Genomic DNA, 15720 nt, shown 5'->3' on the forward strand with positions numbered 1-15720 from the left:
CGCAGGGAAAGTGTGGCCGTAAGTAGGCGCTAAGTTGTCTACTTATCTATTATTGATAGTGCCTTCATTTACACATCCAATGATGGCCATCGTTTATTTATTTATAGATACTCCGATCTTGTACACAAGCTCATAGTAGGTAGGAACCATTGTGTTAAGATACAAAAATAAAGACACATACAAACAAAACACAATTGCGCATAGAAAGTCAACAGGAATATACCGTGGCAAGGCCATCAAAAATAATAAATTCAATTGCTCTTGAAACAAATGCAATGATATCTGGCTCACAACATCATCCGTGAGATTATTCCAATCAGTAATGGTCCCTGGAAAAAAGAATAACACGCGAATTTATTGGTGTTATACAAAGAAAATTACGATTTCTAGTTTCGTACCCTGAGGAATATGTAACGATATTGGAGGTGTCAACTTTGAAATTATTGTTAATTAACTGAAAGGAAAACTTCAAGCGACATTCTGCTGGGAATAGAGGATAGGCAGCTTTTTTATGAGGAGGTCACTGACAAATGCTCGCCCGTAAGCGTTGTATATAAACCTTTAGTCTCTTTCTCAGTATTGGCTGTGCCGTCACATAATCATGGCTATCATTGGTCATATATATTAGCGAGAGTTCCGCACTGTTTTCTAGAATTGACTACGCCATTCTCGAAAGCTGTCGATATTGGCCTAGGTTGGCTATCACTCATCCAGTGTTATAAGTATTCTGACAAACGCTAGTCAACCTTGAGTGATCCGCTAAAACGGCATTCCAACTTCCAACATTCCTACAACAGAGAGGTGGTGGTGGTGAAAACTTTAATAGACAGAGGGAACTTTAGGACACGCAGGTCTTTGGGCCCCCGCACGGCCCCACTGCACTCAAACGTTCATGTCCCGGAGCCTCATGACGCTGGCAGCCCGGCCTGTGGCGATGGCTTGCTTGGCCGGGTCCTCGGAGCGCAGTAGGGCCTCCCAAGCCTCCCAAGTGGTAAGGTACACCAGTCCCCGCGGGGGAGGATCCGCAGGACAGAGAAAAAGGATATGATCGAGAGTGGTTTTGGGGTGCTGGCAGAGGGTACAGGAGGGCTTTGTTTGGACTTGGTGATAGCGCGAGCGTATATAAGGGGAGGGTAAGGTGCGTGTTTGGAGCTGCCTCATAAGTGCCTGGTGATAATTGTCGAGGTAGGGATGGGGTGTGGGGTACAGCCAACGTTTGGCTTTTCAGGCCTGCGTCAGTTCACTGAATGAATGCTTGAGCCGGTGTCCCGGTTGAGAGAACCTCGGGCTAAAGCGTTGGCAGCCTCGTTTCCGGGATTCCCATTGCGGGCAGGCACCTATATGAGCTCCATGTGGCGAGGCGAGTGTGCGGCGAGGGAGTTCAGTATGCAAAATGCAGGGACGTGAACTCTCCCGTGACCAAAATTAAGTATGGCAGTTTTACAGTTTGACAGTATATACCCGGCCTCCGTGCGCGTGATGGCTAGGGCAATGGCGGCCTCTTTACTCTCCTCCGAAGTGGTAGTGAGGGATATGTGAAGAGTGGTAATCGGTTGTAGGGAGGGGTTCGTGATGGCTACAACCGCGTCCTCGCCTGTGCATGCGGCATCCACCCACACGGTATCGAGTTCCATGCCATATTGTTTGTGGAGCGCCCATCGCGAGCTCTGCGGCGGGATTCGTGGTAGGTGGGGTGCATGTTTTTGGGGAGAGGTTTAATGAGTAGTTCGCGGTGAATGTGGTGGGGGGTTTATTTTATTGTTACGAGAACCGTCTTGACAGTTTAAAGTTTTTTGAGAAGAAAAAATAAAGGCAGGGAGAATGATCGGTTTGCTACCCTGACCTGAGTTCTTTATAAGAGGTGTGAGACGTGTATTCAGGCCGGTCTTATCTGAGCTTTACTATTATGGTTATCTATACGTTGGGAAAGCAGATGTTTTACGTTGATCTTTGAGGTCAAAATACGTGCTCCTAGAGCGCATTTATAGCATCCAAGCCATATTAGAGCAATACCAAAGCGGTACTACTCCAACACTACAGCAATGCTATCAAAATACTCGTGCTGCGCGGTCTTTTAAGTGGCATTTGATTCTAACGGTATTCGACAGTTCGAATAGCATTCGCGTCCAACGGAGTTCCGCGGTGCTTCACAGCAATTTCTAAACGCATTCGGAAGCATTTCTACCGCATCCGCTCGCTCTAAAGAAATGGCGCTGCTTCCATGGAGTTTTGTTTTTGTCCGTTCGGTGATTTCGAGTGGTACAACGACGTGACGACTTCTTCGGTGGTCAGTGTACTGTCGGAATGTTCCGTCGCAGAGGAATCTGTCTGTCGCATAAGACCGAGGTCGACACCATCCAGACCAGCGGCCTCAGATGTATCGAACTATATTGTTAATACTGGGCAACTAGAAGCGGCTGCAACGAAGCACAATTTTTTTTAAAGGCCCCATGAATTTAGGAATTAGCGAATGAGCGCTAGCGTGACACAGATGTAATGATTCGTGTAAATATACGTATATGGCTTACCGAAGCTCCTCATCAACAAAACATATTCTTTTCTGAGAAATGCACAGACAGCTCAGACTGTTGTCTTTGTCCGATTTCTTAGCATAATAACACACATAGGTGTCATGAAACACTATGAATTTGAAAGCGTTTTTGCACTCGCTGGTCTCGTGAGTATCTGAAAACCAGCACAGCGATGTTTACGTCTTGAGAACACCAAATAAACTTCATTATTTAAAATCTTTAAAAACTCTATAAAGAATTCAGTACCACACTGCGCCTCGGGGGCGTGCATAATGGCGATCCAAAATCAAATGAAATAGCTTAGTGCAGGAGATTTCGCTAAGCCGACTTTGTGCGCCGTGTTAGCAATATCCAGAAACGAAGCAGTGGCCGCCTAATTTGCAATTAGAAGTTGCGCACGCGCGAAATATTAGGCCGGCGCTTCATAAACGCGCGCTGTATCGCGCTAAATGATTCCAACGCTTCCATACGTCGTTTCCTGTGATTCGCGCCTCCCCGTGTTTTCCGATTTGCTATTTCTTTCCTTTTCAGCAAATCGTAATGCTGCACTTTTTTTTTTGTGCATTTTATTGTTCGGTTGCGTATTTGGCACTGAAGGCTTTAGTTCTTGCTCACGTCTTTGGTTATTTAGTCGAAAATTATTACTTTTTTATCTCAAACATCACCTTTATTGATTAATAGCATCGGTAGTAGTTGCGCATTGCAGTTGAACACGTTTTTGTTCGTTCTTGCATCTTGCGCGAAACTTCCACGGGAAGAAAATATATTGACGATTCTTCGATGACCAGCGAAGGAATCTACTAACCACTGGCGTTAGACGAATGGTTACCTATAGCTTGTTTGCCACATGTATCATGTGGTGAATCTATGAAAGAGAGCGCATTCTGCTTGTATACCTTTTTATTTTTTGTTTTATATATTTGCTACTTTATCGTAACATTTTAACTTATATTCAACTCAGAGCACATCACATGGCCCCACACATTACGCGAGCATTTGAAGTTGTTATCGGGAAACTGATCTCGAAGCTCCACGTTTTTTCTTTCAAAGATTTGGGGAGCCGAACATAATGCTTTCGCTGTGGCTTTGCAAGAATACTTTGCCGCTTTCGAACTGCTCACTGTATTGTTTCTTATTAATACTGCCTTCTTAAATGCCCATATTCAATTTCCGAAATTCCGAAACATTTCACGTGTTTGCACCATTGCCCAGTTTCTGTTTCAAGTCCCATATCTCCCCACATTTTCTCCCGGCCGCGCCCTTTTCCAGGTAGCGTTCTAACCCCCCCCCCCCCCCCCCCCCGCAAAATGCTATTTTTTTCCTTTGTGAATTTAGTCACCGTCTGGAAGCTCTGTTCCCTCGCGAGCGCTGCGCCGCTCATGCACCCTTCCAAGATCTTCCTTTCTGCAACTTTTGAGGGAAACTTTTTCTTCTGAACACAAAAGCTGTGCAAAAAATAACCACTTCCCCCCTCCACCCCCCCCCCCCCCCCCCTTAACTCCCCTGCCACTCGCCTTCCTACAACGCTATGCATCACCATGACACCGCTTTGACTCGACGGGTTTTGCCTTGGCTGGTGAGCTGGCCCCGTTAGAAGTCTTTTCAAGCGAAAAGCCAAATCTGATATCTTATGAGAGCTGCGACACGGTTTAACCCTAGACTGAAGATCTTATTTGTAAGTACTACAGCTCCTATATTTGCAGATGCGTTCTCAAATTAATGTGGTTTTGGGAGTAATTGTCGCTTTCGATACATGCCGATTTATTTTTTTCGACAGAGAAACCAAACGAGACAAAGCACGAGTATGACTTCTGAGTAGCTGCTCTCATTACGAAACATACTGCTTACCGTCTTGTGCAGTGCACTGCTGCTAGAATGGTAAAAAATTATCTTTTTCGCCTTTTCTGAAATGCATACATCAAACACTGACCACTTTGAATAACACCGGGTTTGCAGTCATGTCACATGACATCTGACGCATTCGGGAATATGTCTGTCCTATACCGCTTATGCACGACAGGAATCAAAACTGCTTATTCTTCCACAGCAGAACAGTCGGGAAGGATATGCCTAATATTTCTGAACTGTTTCTATTTGGCTTGTACACTTGCAGGCACACTAGAAAATGTGCAATTTATGGTTAAAGATAATTTTGCCCAAGTCATATCTGAATGAAAAAGAAGGCATTAGTCTGGACGCCAGGCGGGTGCTGTGTGATTTTAAACTCAGAATTTTGAATCCTATATTAAATGCATGCGAAGCGACGAAGATAAACTTATTCTTTTTAAAACATAGGTAACCTGAGTTTCGTGCGTCCAGCGTATTTCGTAAAAAGGTGCAGGCCCTATTTATAGCCTATTCAAAATAACACTTTTATCAAGAATTTTTTCATGTCCATGTAAAGGTGCTACAAACTGTGACTTTACTTGGGTAAAGGTCGTAAAAACTGAGCTCTCAATTTAAAGATACGTAGTCATGATATTGAGGCAAAATATTATACTCATTTCCTTTTAATCTCCTATTAATTTGCTTTCGTAACATTAAATACGTTTCGTAGAAGGCAAGTTTAGTAAATTAAGTTCAACTTTGTGCAAATATTGCAGTCGTAGTTCAGCATCAATTACAAATTATCCTCTAAAATGTGTTGCGAGTGTCTTCACATACGCTTTTGGTAAAGAAATTGAACGTTATTTAATCATTTTTGTTTTCGTCCAGTGACAGCCGTTCTTAGGATCATTATCACATCATGCATATCTTAGCAGGTAAGAGTTACTGTGAGGTCATCGTGCGAGAGTCGGGCAAGAAATTCGTTTGAAAGCAGTGAAACAATCCTCTCGCAAAAAAAATGTGGCACAATTAGTTCCGTGACCACTTACAAAATTCGGTGCTTATTCAAAAAAAAAAAAACGGCATAGCGCGGAAGCAATCGCATCCGCGCGCGCCATACATAAAACTAAAACTGTGGAAAAGGAACAACCCGCCGCGGTGGCTCAGTGGTTAGGGCGCTCGGCTACTGATCCGGAGTTCCCGGGTTCGAACCCGACCGCGGCGGCTGCGTCTTTATGGAGGCAAAACGCTAAGGCGCGCGTGTGCTGTGCGATGTCAGTGCACGTTAAAGATCCCCAGGTGGTCGAAATTATTCCGGAGCCCTCCACTACGGCACCTCTCTCTTCCTTTATTCTTTCACTCCCTTCTTTATCCCTTCCCTTACGGCGCTGTTCAGGTGTCCAACGCTATATGAGACAGATACTGCGTCATTTCCTTTCCCCAAAAAACCAATTATTATTATTAAAAGGAACACCGGAGAGCGCGCAACCTTGCGTGTGCTGCTGCCCTCTCCATTCTCGCCGGCGCGGTGCCGAAGGAAACATGGCAAAGCCAGACGTTGATTTTTCGAGAACGTCTGAGTAATTCTGCTCAGTGTCCCAACCACTGGCCAACATGCGCCAACCTGCGCAACATGCGCATGGAGGCAACATGCGCCATGAAGGCAACATGCGCCAACCTGCGGAACGGCTCCGTCGCGTTCCTCAGGTCGTCGGACTGTCGAGTGTCCGGTGAACAAATTGTTTTGTTTGTTTGTCTCTCTTGTGTTAGTGTGCTTTATGTGCAAAGCTTTTGGCGTGTTGTAATCTTTCAAATGTTACTTTGCACAAGTTGCATTGTCTTGTAAATCACTTTGTCCTAGTACAAGTGATTGCGAAATCCTCTGTATCGTCTCTTTGCTGTATAATCTTTCTTTTGTTTGTGAATATTTGGCTCCGACCCATTATCTGGCTTGCGATCGGCGAAAGCTGGGCACCAATCGACCACTCCCCTTGTCACTTCATAGCTGGTTTCTGGCTGAGCTTGTCACACTGAGTCAAAGGCATCTCATTTTATACCGATACCGCTACTCCCACACTCTAAGGGTGTTTGGGAGTGCACGCAAGATTGCGAGAAAAAGTGACATCTACTCTGTATTGAAACCTCTTTTTGCATCAGCAGGAGTAATTTGCCCCGCCGCTTTCTTTCTACAGGGGCTGGTGCTCGTCGCTTGGATGGCTCGGTAACGAGCTGACTGTCGGCTGCTATTCGTTCTTCTCAGATGTCAAGGCGGTGTTTACAATATCGACCAGCCATAAGAAGCATATTGCCAACGGGGCACCTATCATCGGTAAAGCAAACATTAACGTCCTCGTCGAGATTGCTTCAGAGCCAGGTATCGCACATGCAAAAGTGCGCCGCATGCTTTTACCAGATGTTCTTTTGGGCGTAGTACTCCGAACTACACGGAGATGACAATGCCTATCATGGGGTGCTTCTTTGCGTCCAACAATGGTAACAAAGTAAAACATAAACATAGGAACGGATAGCGCGGGTTGACGTTTTTGTTAACTTGTGTCTTTTAGTCATCTTCTTTTGCTCAGTTTCATTGTTGCAAAGCAGTATCCTACTAGGTAAAAGGCTGTAAGTGGCGGTAGACACTGGAAAGGTATGCGCTGCGAGCCTATTTACCAGTAACGAATATAATGACTAGGAAGGGTATTGGAGGACCTGGGATGAATTCTGTATTAAGAGAACGAGTGGTCATTTTACTAAAGAAGGGAAATTACTTAGGCGGCGTTAGACAAATGTCATCATTCCATACGGTTTCTTTATGAAGTAAAATGGATCACTTGAGCAACCCCTAAGACGAAAAGGTGTTGACTGTCGAAGTAAAGGGCTGCTCTCACCTGTCAGACATTTAGAGCTTGAGGAATACGATAAGTGTTGCAATCTGTGGGAGGCCAGCAAATCATTTTGGTTTTGAGACTTCTGGCCAAAAGTGTACAGCACGTACCCTATGCAAGTTATCCAGTACACAAGCTGTAGGTTTCTAGTTACCATTACCATTTGTAAAAAGGTCCAAACAGAACAAAAGAAGGAAAGTTTGCTCTCAGTAGAAGGAGAGTTTCTCCAGTAACGAACATCATTGTAATTATGCGACGATCCACGTCAGCTCAACCATGCTGCCAAAGAACTACACATCTTAGGCAAAATCTCCACAGCTGAAACAATTACAGCCATTCCTTTGAAGAAACTAGGTATAACGTGGAATCCTTCCACGGACGGCGCAGGATTTTCTGCGATCTGATGTGAAAGCCAACATGTACGTGCTATAAAATGGCAGTGCATGTTGAAAATTCTTGACGTGGTCAAAATTTTTCCCAAATCCTGCGCTATTAACATTTCATATCTGTGCCTTAATTCTCACATCCCCTCTTTCTTCTCCCGTCACAGCGCCGTTCTTGCGTCGAGCGTGAGTGAGACGTGACTGCCCATTTCCTTTTTTCAAAAGTTCGTTTTTCTGACTCTTTGAACGCTGTTGGTCAGGCCCCTTGACTGCCTGATGGGCCTCCTACCATTTCCGTTCCTCGAGCTTGGAAGACTGCACAGCAAACCTCGTTAGTTGGCGCGACACTGCGCTGGCAATTCTTCCGACCCTATTGTGATTCGTGCGACCATATTGGTAACCATGACACTAACCTCGTACGCTCACACAAAGCTGCAATTACAGAAAACGGGAGCCTCTTTCACTGCCGGCAAATGTCTACAAAGCACTTCTCCGCAATATTGTGTTGCTGCTGTTCTATTGATGCTAAGCACGCGGAAGCACTGTCTGAATCTTTCAGACATAAAGGGTGACTGGGACCAGCTTTATAACGTCGTACTAAATTTCCATTTCATTCTATATAGTTTGACGAAGATACAGGACATCAAGGAAGACCATTAAGACGGAGAGACCGCGCTTCAATGCGGAGCGAAGGAGATGCTGAGGGCAAGACAAGCGGAAGTTACTAAAATGAGTTTCATTAAAAGGCATATTTTTTAAAGAAAGAATGGCCCTGGCACTTTACATAGCAGGGAACGAAGAAAACAAGCAGAAAACCTGCAGTCAAAAATGTTAGCCCGATATCACAGCGATAAATTGAAGCAACATCAACAGAGTACGTAATCATGTATTCTGTGAGCGTTGAACAATCTCCACATCTTCGTTATGTTTACGGCTACAAGCAAGGATCGGCCGTGGCGCCTCAGTGTCTTTGGCGTTCAACTGTTGACGCCAACGTCGCAGATTCGATACCGGACGTTGCGGCCCTATTTTGATGGGGGCGAAATACAAAAACACCACCGTATTGTGTGTTGTTTACACTTCAAGGACCTCAGTTGATCTAAACTCATTCGTAGCCCACTGTTAGGGTGTCCCTTATCGGCGGTGTGTCGCTTCAGGATGTTAAACCCCACAAATCGGAAATTTATTGCCCAGCACACCTTTATTGTCTAGCGTTGGTCCCGCGTATATATCCTTTCTTAGTCCAGTGTGTTTCATGCTGAAAAATGCGTTCCACGTGCCGAGACCAACCAGCCCGTCTTTCCACTTTAACCAGCACACCTACTCCTACGAAGACAGAAAATAGCCACTTGGGCTTCAAGCAAGCAGCTGTCATGCTCCAGATGTAGACAGCTGCAAAATGCCACGAAGAGTAGAAATCGAATGCGCCCTGTGGTCGCGCAGACGATACTTTTCGTAGCTTCCATTAGGTCAGCATAAGTTTTACCATGATTAAGGAACTTATTAGCAACGCTGGACTGCAGAGGACATATTGTTAACGCACCTGGTATTGAATCTGCCTTTTTTATCGCGTTAGAATTACTACTCTATCTTCGCAAAATTTTTCCCGTAGCATTAAACTAAAGCTTAGGAGTGGAATGCGGAGATGTTGGGGGGGAAAAGTGGAAGAGGAGAGTGGTAAATGGAACTTGTGTCCTGTGAAAGATGGGACCAATCAATAAATTCTCCCCCTTCGCTCGACGGTGAAGAAGGCCGCCGACCCCCTCGGGCTGAGTTCCAAGCGGCTTGCTGGCGACCCGCAATGGCGATTACGACCGAAAGACCGCGTCCCCAGAGAAAAACAACCAGGTGTCGTCTACAAAAATCCTGTGCTCAAAGTGCCCGGCTTCATACATCGGCGAAACAAAAAACCTCCACCAAAGAATGAGGCAACACGAATATGACATCCGGGTAATGAATGCAGAATCCAACCCCCTCGCCGAACACTGCGAGCGCACCGACCACTGGAAAGCCTTCGAGGAGGTGAGCATCTTGGCCGCGGAAAAAAACCTGTTCAAGAGGCATCGGTATTTTCTATTACCATTTAGCTAAATCAAGTGTATAATTAATAATAATTGGTTTTTTGGGAGGAAAGGAAATGGCGCAGTATCTGTCTCATATATCGTTGGACACCTGAACCGCGCCGTAAGGGAAGGGTAAAGAAGGGAGTGAAAGAAGAAAGGGAGAGAGGTGCCGTAGTGGAGGGCTCCGGAATAATTTCGACCACCTGGGGATCTTTAACGTGCACTGACATCGCACAGCACACGCGCGCCTTAGCGTTTTGCCTCCATAAAGACGCAGCCGCCGCGGTCGGGTTCGAACCCGGGAACTCCGGATCAGTAGCCGAGCGCCCTAACCACTGAGCCACCGCGGCGGGGCTCAAGTGTATAAAAAAAAAACTTTTTGTGGGCTATCTTCTTGAACACAGCGTCCGCTCTCGGAATAGGTTAAGCATTGGTTACAAAGATGTTATTAGGCCGTCGGAAATCTACACACAGTCTGTTGGTGCCATCACGTTTTTTTAATGACCATGAGAGGGTATTTTATGCTGACCAAGACCTCTCAATTATACCAAGCTCCAACATCTTCCGCACGTCCCTTTCAATTCGTTCCTGTACCATTAACGGTAGTGGGTGTTGCTTCATACTGATTGGGCTGTTTCTAGAGAGGTCTAATTTGCAGCATATGACATCAGTCTTCAGTCAGCATATGACATCGGTCAGTTTGAACACCGAACGATAGTAGTCTCTTTCTGCTCCACTATCGCGTGTACCGTTACACTTTGTGGTTTGTGTCAGTCTTCTTTTATTGGTATTTGTGCAAGCGCCATTATGATGTAGGGATCATTAAATGTGCTGTCGCCTGGTCCATTCTTTCTAGCCGAGCTTTCTCCTAAGATGCGTGACCCCGAGATGCGTGACAGAAATAAGTGGCGAGCCTGTCAGGATTCTCCTTTTTTATTTTGTCTCGGTTCTTTCAGATTTCTGGTCGGTACAGAGTATAGACTTCACAAAAGCACTAGAGGGGCTTTAAAGCTATGTGTAAGCAAGGAAGAGGCGATGGGTCTCTGTGGCCAAGAGGCAAAGATACGAAAAGCCACAGGTACGTGAAGATGCTCGCGAAGCTGAGGCTAGGAGATTCAAGATAAAAAGAATGCCACGAGCTGAGTAGTTTATTTTCGGGAAACATCAGCATCGCGGGAGGAAATATGAACACAGGCCATGATCGGTGCCCCCTGGCGAGTGAAAAATCTCCTACACCGGCCAGTGTTTGTCCGAGAAAGCTAATGGCTCCTTTTGATGACAAAAAAATAGAGATTATCTGGACGAATATCTGCAACTATATGAGCGGGTACCTTTAGAGCAAGGTTAACAGCGCTGTGAGCGGCCAACGGAGCGGAGCATGTTTTTAGTTGGGGAAGCACTGAATATGTTGGACAGGATGCCTGCTACTGATTCCATGGAATACGACAAAGTCAAGAACGCACTCCTCCAAAGATTCAGGCAAACAGCGCAGGGTTCTGAGGATTCTGAAACCGCTAAGCAGTTTTCATATCGGCTGGCCAAATATTTCGACAGGTGACTTCATGTGCCGAACACAGAAAAACGTTTTCAAGGCGTGCGTGACAAGTTGGTCACAGAAAAGTTTTTTATTAGAAGAGTTTTCTAACAATGCAGACCAATTCGTCGAAGCTTAGGGACTCAGAAATATGAGTAATGCTACAGAGGAAACTCGAAAGGTCCCTGAAGTTAATTCAACAACACCAAGAGCCTCTGGCGGTAGGGCGCCATTAAGGTGTTTTTCCTATGTTACCGGGTGGGACAATGTGCCGATTACTGTCGATCTAATAGTGCGGCCCGAAAGTGGCAGGTCGTATGTCGAGGAGAGGGCATACTCTGGAAGTGTGCCGATATATAACGCAAAACCAAGCTGCATGTGTGGTTGACGAACGGGAAGAACTGGTCACGCCATCTGAAGTTCCACAGCTCAAGGGGAAGCAAACGCCGCTGGAAAACGAGGTGGTGGGCGGAACAACCAAGTCGAAAGCAGCCATTCCAGTGGTGGTTGGACAAACTGGGAACCATTATATATTGGCACTTAGAGACAGTGGAGCCAATACAGTTTTGGTTCGGAGAAGCTTGGTGAGGGATGAGGACCTGAAGGGTGATCCCTCTGGGCTGTCATTCTTGTCGACAACACGGTCAGATACTTTCTGAGGCCAGGATTCTAGTCATAAAAAACAGCTTCGCGCAAAGCTGCATCTACGCAAGAAGATCCAAGCTCACAAGCCTGCTTCGAGAGATTAGGGAAAATTCGCAGAGAATTGGAAGCTCCGGCCGGTTATGGACGCCTCGGTTGCTATAGAGCAAGACTGACTGCTGCTCCGGTGGACAAACTGGAGACCGTCATATACTGGCATTTAGAGACACAAGTTTTTGGTGCATAGTTGGGGCCCATGCATCCCAGGCACACCAGTGGCAGTGAGGCTGTATCGTTTTCCGTACTAGTTGGATGTCTAGGAACTTTCGAAGTCTGTCTTTATTATCACCGCGACAACGGTAAAAGTGGCATTTGGTATGCATCTGTTTCAAGGAGCGATTTTTTTTGTGTGTGTAAAGCTTCGACGAGAGAAGCCTTACCCTCTAGAAACCACCGCCAGTCTCCAACATGCCTACATCAACCCTTCATAAAACCTCTGCCCAATAGAAGCCCACGAAGCAGAATCAGGAAAGTTTGACGGCGACATGGCATTCAAATGCTCAGTGGGAAAGCCAACTCTCCTCCAGAAGCACCAGCCAGCTCCTGCTCCACCTCTCTGGCTTTTGTTTAATTACTGAGTTTCTACACAAGCTTTACAGCTTTCCTTTGTAGCGGTATGGTTGAGCCTGGATGGATGCCAATCGGTGATCGCACCGTTATTGCAAATCTACTCCACCTTGGGGGATTCCCCAAAACATTTCTCTAACACTGTTCCTATTTTGAGTTATTGATAAATTCGCTCTGGCCCTACCATCGTCTAGCCATCCCGGTTAGCTCCGTTGGTAAAGAGAATGCTCCAGTGATACGGTGGTCCCGGGTTAGAACCCCGAACCAGGATAAACTTTTCATTAACTACGAAGCTTCTATGCGGAGACTGTATAGCTTTTTCTTATAGCCACATGGTTGCCACTGAGTAATCAATCCCCTCTTACATGACAATAGCGCCCAATTATTTCATGCGCCCCGTGGTAGATCGTAGAAGTTTAGTGAGCACAAGAATATTCACAGCTCTTAGTGTGTATGATCCCCTCTTTCATCGGTTCTTGCGTTGTTCAGACCCAATTTGAATTTATATCGTGGTTTTTGATTGATATGACTAGTAAATACGCTACGTACAGAAGCTGCGCTTACACGATGCTCTCTTTCGCAGGTGGTCCGCCGAGGTTGCGCACGTGGCTGGTGCGCCCGTTTCACCTGACCACATACAGCAATCGCATACTAGAATTCTCAGACCGAGAACTAAACTCCATTTACAACTGCGCATACGACAGGATATGGGAGGTGCTGCACGGGAAATACAAAAAGGACCTAAGCAAGGCCGCAGGCAGTCAGGATAGCTTCACTCCGACGCCCTGAAAAATCGACGACTGCTTCGTACTTGAAGTCCACAATTTTCTTTACTGTGGTGCAGCAGGCCACGTTTTAGATTTTCGTGATGGGATTAGCAGCACATGCAGATGAGGAGAGTTTAAAAAAACACAAACAACAGTGCCGAAACTTTACTTCTGACGTTTTAGGTTCAGCGCACTTTTTTCTTCACTGTCCTCGATTGGAAGCGCTGCGTGTTCCATTATCGCTGAAATTCAGCCAGCCCAGGAACTTAACCTTCTCAAAATTTTTATTGTTTTCTACAATGCAGAATTCTTTATTCCTTCTTAGCTCTTTATTTTTTTGAATTTCGTTTTACCTCGTTGCGCCATGTGTGATACGGGCAGGGCGATTTTTATGTTTAGTTTTCCGTGGGCTGCCCAGCATCTAAAGAATGTAGGAATGAGATATCTTTAAAACAATCAGCACAGGCGCCAGCAGCTGAAATATGATCAAAGTCGAACGTTGTTCGTCGCACAGAAAAAAATTGTCACACGCTTCTGGTCATAGTGAATCACGAAAAGCGACAATGAAACTGATATCTTCATGTCTAGAAATTCGGACGTGACTAAGACTGCCACGAACGTGAAAATAAAAAAGTTTGATAGTCTACCTCTTTTTCAGGCTGAGATGTGCCTGCAGGCCATTCTGCAGTGCACATGTGCACACGCACTCAGGTGCACCACGACTTTCAGAAAACACGACGTAGGGAGTATCATGTTCGCCCCAGACCGCGCTTGGCTTTAACCACAGCTCACTCTTGACTCTCAAGATTTAACCCATGTTTGACTTGTGAAACCAGATGCTCACTGAGTTAATTGCTGCGCCTTTACGCTCCTGATACCAAAATCTTCCTCCTACACAGGAGTTACTTCCTGACGTTATACTAACCATTTCGTAGCATAAAAAAAACAAGTAATGGTCAACCAACGGAACACAACGCCAGCTTTTTGTTATATATATATATATATATATATATATATATATATATATATATATATCGTATTTACACGATTGTAAGTCGACCCTTTTTTGAAATTTAAAATTCCGAAGTGGGGGGGGGGGGGTCGACTTACAATCGAAACGAAACCTTGAACTGCCAATAAAAGCAAGAAAAACAATCTATCAGGGACGCTGCTGCGATGTTAGAAGTTTTTGTTTGCTCTACGGCTCCAAGCGAAGCATTCAGGTATTTCGCGTGCTTATTGGCCAGGAGTTTTCCTTTATTTTTACTGCGCACACTGTTACCCACCGCGATGGTTCAGTGCTACTGAACAGGATACCCGACCGCGGCGGCAGCGTTTCGATGGAAGCGAAACGCAAAGGCACCCGTGTGCTGTGCGATGTCAGTACAGCAGGTTAAAGATCCCCAGGTGGTCGAAATTATTTGGGAGCCCTTCACTATGTCACCTCGTTCTTCCTTTCTTCTTTCACTTCCTCCTTTATCTCTTCCCTTACAACTGAGTTTCCGCCGATATTTGAGACAAATACTGCGCCACTTCCTTTCCCCCAAGACCAATTTCATTTCATTTCACTCGCGGGAAGGGCCGCTGTCCCGCTGTTCCAATCGTGGAGTCTGGGCCAGCGCCCGGGAGTGTCGCTAGCTGATGGAAGAGCCGCTATTTCAGTTGGTTGCGCAATACGTAACAGCGGCGCTTCTGGGGAATGCCGATGTTTGCTGGAAGAACCAACGCCCCGACACCGATCACTCTTTGTTTGGTGGTGCTTGGAGGATGTGCTTTTGACTCGACTGCCGGCCGCGTGCTTCGCCATGAGCTCTCCAGGTTCGAAAAGCGTTCGGCGCTCGTTCACTACAGCGTTGAAGAGGGAGGCCATCATTTACGCCGAATTATATAATAGTTTTTTTTTGGGGGGGGGGGGGGAAAGGAAATGGCGCAGTATCTGTCTCATATATCGTTGGACACCTGAACCGCGCCGTAAGGGAAGGGATGAGGAGGGAGTGAAAGAAGAAAGAGAAATAGGTGCCGTAGTGGAGGGCTCCGGCATAATTTCGACCACCTGGGGATCTTTAACGTGCACTGACATCGCACAGCGCACGGGTGCCTTAGCGTTCTGCCTCCATAAAAACGCAGCCGCCGCGGTCGGGTTCGAACCCGGGAACTCCGGATCAGTAGTCGAGCGCCCTAACCACTGAGCGCCAAAGAAACAAACAACTGCGCGGCGGGCCGCAAGTTCGACGGTTTTGAACGGCTGGTGTGGGAGTGGCGAAAGCAGCGAGACAAAATTTTCGATTGCGACTCCAAGCGAAGAGGTTTCCGCGGACCGAAGTCGGGATGCTTTCTGGAGCTGGAGGTCAAGCTTGCAGCGTATGTCACCGAAATACGTGATCGGTCCCTTCCAGTGACATGCGAAATGATCACGCAACAAGCCCGGGTCTTTGCTGCGGAAGCTGGAATACTCCGAACA

The 15720-nt window shown here is 46.2% G+C and overlaps 1 protein-coding gene across 4 annotated transcripts in view; it reads left to right on the top strand.

Annotated features, from left to right (window-relative positions):
- The window catches only part of LOC144123106 (uncharacterized), a 47111-nt gene extending 33308 nt beyond the window's left edge, over positions 1–13803 (top strand). For 2 of the 4 annotated variants that reach the window (XR_013313005.1, XM_077656012.1), the window contains 2 exons: positions 6551–6732; positions 13076–13803. Coding sequence is in view for 3 of the 4 variants with exons in the window: in XM_077656012.1 (XP_077512138.1) it covers positions 6551–6732; positions 13076–13281 (388 nt within the window). In the remaining variant the exon portion in view is untranslated. Of the gene's footprint in view, positions 1–6550; positions 6733–8249; positions 8330–13075 lie in introns of those variants that run through there. The other 2 variants (XM_077656013.1, XM_077656014.1) reach the window with 2 other exon arrangements.
- Positions 13804–15720: the final 1917 nt, after the last annotated feature.

This window comes from Amblyomma americanum, chromosome 3 (genome assembly GCF_052857255.1).
Source record: "Amblyomma americanum isolate KBUSLIRL-KWMA chromosome 3, ASM5285725v1, whole genome shotgun sequence".
NCBI classification, from domain to species: domain Eukaryota; kingdom Metazoa; phylum Arthropoda; class Arachnida; order Ixodida; family Ixodidae; genus Amblyomma; species Amblyomma americanum.